The sequence below is a fragment of the Alnus glutinosa genome, chromosome 9 (genome assembly GCF_958979055.1).
Source record: "Alnus glutinosa chromosome 9, dhAlnGlut1.1, whole genome shotgun sequence".
Classification (NCBI taxonomy): domain Eukaryota; kingdom Viridiplantae; phylum Streptophyta; class Magnoliopsida; order Fagales; family Betulaceae; genus Alnus; species Alnus glutinosa.
Window position 1 is genome coordinate 25682091 of NC_084894.1, and position 9108 is coordinate 25691198.

The 9108-nt window shown below is 34.4% G+C and overlaps 1 protein-coding gene across 1 annotated transcript; it reads left to right on the forward strand.

The window, feature by feature from the left end:
• The first annotated feature begins 286 nt into the window (after positions 1–286).
• Positions 287–5882, forward strand: LOC133877634 (laccase-4-like). The gene is made up of 6 exons (XM_062316024.1): positions 287–463; positions 2479–2630; positions 3337–3581; positions 3677–3805; positions 4346–5266; positions 5371–5882. The coding sequence occupies exons 1-6, from the start codon at positions 371–373 to the stop codon at positions 5499–5501; spliced, it is 1671 nt and encodes a 556-aa protein (XP_062172008.1). The 5' UTR covers positions 287–370; the 3' UTR covers positions 5502–5882.
• Positions 5883–9108: the final 3226 nt, after the last annotated feature.

Consider the following 9108-nt stretch of genomic DNA (forward strand, 5'->3'; position numbering starts at 1 on the left):
AAACCCACGGGGCTGACCACCTAGTCCATTTGAAAAAATCAAAACCATCAAAATCTCAACCTGTAGCTTAGCTTCAAAAAGTGTCTTAATTTGTTGATGGATAACTACTTTGTGTAATAGACAAGAAAAATAACACAACCCTCTGGTCTGCCCACCTTTTAATTTGTTCATACGTAGAGTCTAGAGAGCTTTCGTCTCAAGTTTTCTTCAGTCGTCGTACCTAATAAGTAAAAACGACATGGCAGCGGAGACTGTGATCATCTCTTTATAAGGTGGGCTTGGTCAGCGACATTTCATTGCAGCAAAAGATCATCAGACAAAAAACAAAATCGTTTCCTGGTCAGAGTCAGTGAGATTGAGATATTGGAAAATGGAGCGATGGTTCATCGGAGTCGTCCTAGTGCTGGTGGCTTGCCTGTTTCCAGCGTCAGTGGAATGCATGGAACGACACTACAAGTTCAATGTGAGTTCAATTTTGATCAGTTATGCAATAATATTCCATGGTGTTTCATGGCCTGCAGGCTAACTCTCGCTTTGTCAATTTCAGCCACATTATGGTATATATATATATATAGAGCTAGCTAGCAGGCTCTTCATTTATTAAAACAGAAAGAGAGAGAGAAAAATATCGATGACTCAAAGTATGCCTGACTAGCAGAAAAACCAGATTTTGAAACAAGCTTCAAAATCAAACCACAATGTATATATAACGTACGTAGTCGTGTTGTTCATATATACTGCAGGAAATTGTATGGTTTTCCTGCAGTCTCTAGCTTTGCAATTAGCAAATAACGAGTTGCATGCATGTAACATAAGTTGTAGAGATAAGGGTTTCTTGTATAAATATAACAAATTAATTCCTTAAATAACCATGCCGAAAACCATAAAGATTTTTAGAAATCAAATATATATGTTTTCTAGTATATATTTGTGGGTATGATAGATAATTATGATTTTCATTTTTTTTTTTAATTAAAAAAACTGTTTTGATCAACGTTATATATATAAATATAAAATATATATTTTTTTTAATTGGGTTTACGTTTAAAAAATTGTTTTTCATTTTGAATTATTTGTTAATAGTTTTGAAAAAAGTTAAACTTTTTGATAAGATTTAGTACTCAAACATAAAAAAGAAATCATTAGTTTCGATATGATCGATAACGTTATTGTTGTCGTGCAGGGTGCCATTTTTTTTTTTGTTCGCTTTTCAAATGATTTGAAGCTAGCTAGAGGCTTTTGTGTATCTTTCTTCAAGTTTCAATAGAGCAAGAGCTTTCAATAATATGATTCGTTGGCCGTACAGGTCGGATTATATAATCATCAAAACTAAGCCACTTATTAATTATGCAAGAAAATCCAAGTCTACGCATCTCGATCTGTCGGCCTCTTATAGCTTGATATAGGATTGTCACATGATATATTTTCTTTTGAATTTCAAAACCCATGATTTTCTCCTTTATCCCCTTGCAATATCCCTGTTGTTTGTACACGCCGTACAAAAATGTTTTCACTTTTTCCTAATCTAAAAGTTTTCTATATGCATGGCTTTTCGTTCACGAGAAGTTCAGCCATACATAATTGTGTTGATGAATGCTTCAATTGAGGTGACTAAAGGACTTACATCAAAATTGGCATGTTTCAAACGGATTAGGATTCTCTTAAATTATTTTTTTGAACTTGAGAGAATTTAGATAGGTAATTATGATAAATAACTTATAGGAATTGAGTTAAAAAACACTATTTATACACCTACTCTCTCACATAGGATAAGACCCACACTACATGGACTCCACCCATGTGAGAGAGTGGGTGTGTAGGGTGTGTTTTTTTTTTTTGTTTTTTTTTTTATCTTTTCTCTCTCTTAAATTAAGACAGATAATTTGAGAAGATTCTAATCTGTTTAAAACCATCTCATCTTTAATTTTCACTTTTCTTTAAAAGAAAAATAAAAAATAAAAAAAGAGTAATGATTCACTACCACCTAAATATACAACTTTTCACCACCTTGTCTATGTGGCAAGGTGGTCCCCCACTTTAATTTATTTTTAAAAAATAAAAAAACTCAAAAAGTAGTGGGGGACCACCTTGCCACATAGGCAAGGTGGTGAAAAGTTGTATATTTAGGTTGCATTGAATCATTATTCATAAAAAAAAACTATACATCCCCATTTGTTAATTAACGAAATGGATTCGATTAGAAATCTTGATCAAAGAGCAAAATTAAAAAGGGGAGTGATTAGTGCACAACAGTTGTAGTTGTGCAACTGTTGTGTACTACTCTAGAGATATGGGATGGATCCCACATGAAATCCACCACATAAAACCCACCTCATATCTTTAAAATCTTGCACAAAAGTTGTAAAAAGTCATTTTTCAATTAAAGGAGGTGTTGCTGTGAAAGCCACCAAATTTTTGGTTCGATGCGCATCATTTTGTTAAAGTTGGTGCTACTTAACTTTCCGTACGTATGTATAGGTTGTTCTGAAGAACACCACAAGATTGTGCTCAACTAAGCCCATTGTCACTGTCAATGGAAGGTTCCCTGGTCCCACCATATATGCCAGGGAGGACGACACAGTGCTTGTTAAGGTGGTCAACCACGTCAAGTACAATGTCAGCATCCACTGGTGAGTTTATTGCAGACTTACTCCTCTTCTATTATATTAATTGAAATTTTCAGTAATTTATTATTTAAATGGATAATAATTTATTATCCAATTATGTATTTAGACAATTGGATTTTATATGCATTCTCTCATAATTGATAGGCAACAAATTGGTGAAGATCCGATCAATCCCCGCTCTTAGGGTAGAACCAAAAACCTTAAAATCAGGCAAGCAAAACTGTAAAAAGATAAAAAAAAAATAAAAATAAAAATGGGGTCACCTGGGTTCGCTGCTATGTAATTTGTACATGAAATTGGAATTAGTTACAATTCGGTTGCGAGATTAGTTGCAATTCATTGACTGAATTACAATTTGCTCCACCCATGAATGAAAGAAGGAACTAATGGAACCCACTTATTCAAACATGTGCTCCATCAAATAGCTCGAGACCCGTTCGAATAGATGGATCCGATTAAAGCTAAATCTACACGGTCAATTATTAGGAATCCTAGTCTCTATACATGGTCATGCAAATGATGCAATGCCATCTAATTTTTTTTTTCTTTATTCTTTTAATTTTTTAGTAGTGAAAGCTGTAATTCTGCCCTAAGGGTTTTGGCTATTTCTAAATAAATTTCAAAAGGTCTTTTATTGGCATAATAAATGGGATTTTATTTTTTTTTTTTTTGGTAAAAAGGTCCTACTTATATGTTTAATCGTGGGCAGGCATGGGATCAGACAACTACGAACAGGTTGGGCTGATGGACCAGCGTACATTACGCAGTGCCCAATTCAACCAGGACAACAATATGTGTACAACTTCACCATCACTGGCCAAAGGGGTACCCTGTGGTGGCATGCACACATCTTCTGGCTCAGGGCCACCATCCAAGGCGCTTTGGTCATCTTGCCCAAGCGTGGGGTTCCTTACCCTTTTCCCACACCCCACAAGGAAGAAGTTATTGTCTTAGGTAATTAACAAAAATATATATATATATATATATCAAAACCTGTCATGCCAACAAGAATATTCTTATTTTCAGTCTGGTTTTTTTGACTTGTACAGGAGAATGGTGGAAATCAGATGTCGAAGCTGTCATTAATGAAGCTTTGAAATCTGGGTTGGCCCCGAATGTCTCTGATGCTCACACCATCAATGGTCATCCAGGACGTCTCTCAAGCTGCCCTTCTCAGGGTAATATATAGACTTGGTTCGAACAGGATTTTTGTTCTACATGATACTTTATTAATTCACCAGTTATTTCAATAATTTAAGCTTATAAATAGTCAATTTAATCATTTAGTTAGTATTAAAACACATGGTGCATTAAAATTTAAATGAAAAATTGAATAAAGACTCTTTTTGGCTAAAGTTGAGGAATAAATTAATTCATCTGATAACTTTTTTTTTTTTTGTTTTGTTTGCTTTTGGCTTTTTAGCAAAAAAAAAAAAATGTAAAAGCATTAACAAATAATTTCAAATACAAAATACTTACAAAATACTCGAAACTACTTTCATATTTATTACACATCATAATACTTTTTCATCCAAAAAATACCATTAACGTTTCTTTCGATTTAAGCTCAAACCCTAATAGACTTTGGAAGGATAATAAAAAAGTGATAATAGTTTAAAGGAATTAAGTTAATTAAGTTTACTCCAAAATTATATCAAACTAATTAGCCCATATATATATATATATATCGATTTTCACCATCTTTATACTGTTGGCAGGAGGCTTTACATTGCCAGTAAATTCAAGCAAGACGTACTTGCTACGTATCATCAACGCTGCACTAAATGAGGAGCTTTTCTTCAAGATTGCCGGCCACCAGCTCACCGTTGTCGAGGTTGACGCTGCGTACACAAAGCCCTTCAAAACTGACACCATTGTCATCGCACCAGGCCAGACCACAAACGCCCTCCTCACTACCGATCTTCGAACCGGCAAGTACTTGGTTGCAGCCTCGCCTTTCCAGGACGCACCCATTGCCGTCGACAACAGGACGGCCACCGCCACATTACACTATTCCGGCACTCTGTCCTCCACCGCCACCACTCGCATCGCCGCACCTCCACAAAACGCAACGCCAATAGCCTCAAACTTCACAAAATCCCTCAGAAGCCTCAACTCGAGGAAGTACCCTGCTAGAGTCCCGTTGAAAATCGACCGTTCTCTGCTTTTCACCGTTGGACTCGGCGTTAACCCTTGCTCTACTTGCGTGAATGGCAGCCGCGTGGTGGCAGATATTAACAACGTCACATTTGTGATGCCGACCACTTCACTTCTTCAAGCTCATTTTTTCAATATAAGTGGAGTTTTCACTGATGATTTCCCTGGAAACCCGCCAATAAAGTATAACTACACTGGCACGCAGCCGGCAAACTTCCAGACCACGAATGGAACGAGGCTTTATAGACTTGCTTACAACTCAACGGTACAGTTAGTCCTACAAGATACAGGGATGATAACCCCAGAAAACCATCCGGTTCATCTTCATGGATTCAATTTCTTTGAGGTGGGGAGGGGACTAGGCAATTATAATCCAAAGAAAGATCCGAAGAAATTCAATCTTGTTGACCCTGTGGAGAGGAACACCATTGGAGTACCTACCGGGGGATGGACTGCTATTAGATTCAGGGCTGATAATCCAGGTAAATTGCTCCTTAATTATTTGTAAATAACTTCTTACTTTGCAAATTTCTATAATAAATACTGATCATATTTGTGGCATTTACTGCATGCTTTGGTTGATTAGGGGTTTGGTTCATGCATTGCCATTTGGAAGTGCACACGACATGGGGCCTTAAGATGGCATTTGTTGTGGACAACGGGAAAGGCCCTAATCAATCTCTTCTTCCTCCTCCAAGTGATCTTCCCAAGTGCTAGCAATCGCCAAGTACGTAGCTCCACGTACTCAAACATTTTCAAGGGCTTCCACATCGAGAAAGAAATTATATATGCATATATTGGAGATCATGATCACAAGGAATTACAGGAAGAATGGAAGAAATTACAAGGTGGGAGATAATAGCTGATCATAAGAAGAAGAGTTCTTTTAAGCGTACGTGGCAACAGTCTGCTCAAGGTTGAATAAAATCAGATTGGAATTCTTTTAGTTTTGATAACATCAGTTTTTTCATCCTGAGCTTATAAATATTTTGAATTCTTGTAATTAAGCTTATGCTTCTAATTAAAGTCTGTCCAAAGGATTTGTAATTTCACAAATATAAAATAAACTAATAAAATTGTTGAGTACGATTCTCTCTCTTCTTTGGAAATAGTGGAATTGAATAAAGAAATGATATTTAAATGAAATAGTGAAAATTGAAAGTTAAAATAGAATGCCAGATAAAAAGTGTTTTGAAAAAATTGGCAGCTAAAAAAAAAATAAAAATGGTGAGCCGAAATGTGAGTGCTCTACATTGACTACTTTACTAGTGCAAGGTTGGAAGAAGATAAAATTGTTAAATCACTACCATTTCTCTTAAAAGTTAATACTTTAAGAGAAAGAACTGAGAATATATAGGCGGTATGCTTTTTCCACCTCCTCTTACAAGTTAGGTGAAGAAAAACAGAAAAAGCATGTGATTGTTTGAACATTTGTTAGGATCACTAAATAATTACGACTAATGTTATTTTTAACATCTATTTGTTACATATGCTCATTTCAAATTGATGTTACTTGTTTTGAGTGAATTTTTTTTTTAATTTTTTTTTTTGGTTTTTAAGTAGCTAACATGAAAAACCGCTTAAAACATGTTAACTATTTTAGATCAACCAATGTGAAATGATTATAATAAATGAGTGTGAAGAATAGCATTATTCTTAAGTAATAATGAAAATGAATGCTTTATATGCTAATAATTAAATCTTTAACCTTTCTAAGACGGATGTTCTATCTACCATATATTTTTGAGTTTTTAGATGATTTGCCTTTTGATTTAAAACCAAGCGAAATTTTAGTTGAATCATAACTTGATTACGATCAAGCCTTCATGGGCACAAGCTGCGCGTGCAGAGAATTATCTAATTTGATTAGGTTGAAAGTTTTTTCTCCTTCACTTAGTCGTGAAAAATGGTTTAGGTTTAGCTTTAAAGGTTTTAATTTTCCATACCATAATGGGGGTGATTTTGGTTTAAAAAAGAAGCAACAATTTGTTGACCGGATGGTTAGCAATTCATACACTAAATGTAATTAAGCTTTTATTGGATCTATCTGTCTAAACAGAGAAGTGGGTTACTCGAAACTTGTTGGGGGCAAGTGAGCTCTTTCACATTTGTTGCCGAAATAGCTAGCAATTTATGCAACTTTTATAGGGTCTACCTGTCTAAACAGAATGCTGGGTTGCTCGAGACTTATTGGGCAAGTGGACTTTTTCACATTTATTGTTAGAATTGCTAACAATTTATGCAACAAAAATGTTGAAAATCTCTATCCAACAAAAAGAGGCGAAAATATGTCGTCTTCTAAATGCATGGCCATAACGAACATGAATTGGGTGCAATCAGTTGTCCCTATCACAGGCAATATGGATAGTTTATTGTACTAGCAACAAAACTTTTGACATTATATATGTACGTAGTTAGATGGAAAAAAATACACATAACATCATTAAATTATTATCTCATTGTCAATGTCTCCTTCAAACTACTAATTGTGTTAATTTCTTCCCCTAAACTACCCAAAAACATCAATGTCCCCCCTAATGACAAAAATGCCCTTCAAAATTATTAATTAAAAAAAAATTAAAAAATTGTTTAAAAAAATCTAAAAGAACAAAAGTTATACAAAAAATAAAAACGGGTTTTTTTTCTTTCTTTGTTTATTTATTTATATATAATTTTCAATTTATTTATTTTTTAATTTTTAATTTTTCTTTCTTTTTCCTTTTTTTAATTTTTTCCTTGATTTTTTAATTTTTTTAAAAAAGTTATTTTTTTAGTTTTTATTTTAGTTTTAGTTTTTTTTTTTCGAATATGTAAGGAAATTTTTGTCTTATTAAAAAAAATTACGATCATTTTTGTCTTTTTGTTAGTCTTAATGGGACATTGACATAATTGATAGTTTGGGAATACATTAACAATTGAATGATAGCATGAGGGAGATATGTGTACTTTTTTTTCTAATTATATTCACTTTGAACCAATTTTCCCAGTCACGCCTTGAAGCAGGGGTAGCAGCACACGATTTTCATTTTGGACCCCCAGATCTAAATCACATAAAGAAGACAGATCCTCTCCAATAATTGAAAAGTATTACTCTCTAATTCTCACCGTTAGATAAATAAGATAAATGCTTTATTGTATTTTTTCTATTTTTCTCGCATTCTTCAATTTTAAAAATTAATTATTGAATCTGTAAGACTCACATAAATTCAATCGTTAACTTTTACAATGAAAAGATAGGAGAATGATCCAAATATACTAAATAACACGTCTCAATACACAATAAGCAATTTATGTGCAAAAAGATGGGTTGGGTAATGACTATGGTACCCCTTCCCCAGTTCTTTTTAGATGAACAGAAAAGGAAAAACGAAGACTAAAAGATCTAATTCTTTTATTATCAGCAGTATATATAATAGTCTTATTATAACACTCTTTTTCTTTCACATTTCATCTAATACAAAATTCCCCTTATGCAAGAGGGAGATGATAAAGTAGAATATATATATATATATATATATATATATATGCACGGTCAACCCTAAGCAATGAATTCCTATAAGGTAGAGGGGGAATAAGATCCGAGGCTTGTTAGGGGGAAATGCTAAAGAGGAGACTCTCATTCCCCTTGTCATTCCATTTTTTTATTATAAATGGGTGACAAGGGGAGATGAAGGGTGCATGTGTAGAAGGATTTTTTTATTATAAATTAATTTTTTTATTAAACTAGACAACTTTTTAATAAAAATTAATTTTTTTATTATAAATGGGTGACAAGGGGGAATGAGGGGTACATGTGTAGAAGGACTCCTTGTTAGGAGTCTCGGAGAGAGATAAGCTTAAGTTAACAAAAAAATTTAATATATATTTTTATGAGTAAGAGCTATAACTAAGAAAAAAGGTGCAACACAAGAATGATAGAATATGGTTGGTGTACTTGAAACGGTTATCTTCCATTTCTTATGCATAATATTTTCTTCTCATAAGGTGTGGCTGGCCCGGTGCTATCCTCTGGTAGCTAGGGCACGACTCTATCCGAGCGTGGTGTCAAATATGTGCCCCCAAACTAGGCATGCCCTTAGCCAAGTGTTGCTCGCTAAAAAGGTGTAACCATGACCGATCGTGGCGATCAAATACTTCCCCGCTGTCAGGCTGCAGTCGTTATCGAAGGCTGCGTAAGATTGTGAGAACGTTGCCCGGTTTTCTGCCAAGAATAATGAAACAATTAAGACAAAACAATGAAGAGCTATTCTCTACGCTTCTTTCTAATTGTTATCTAATCAGGGCTCACAACTTAGGCCAGCCTTCCAGAGCCCAGGCCCGTATT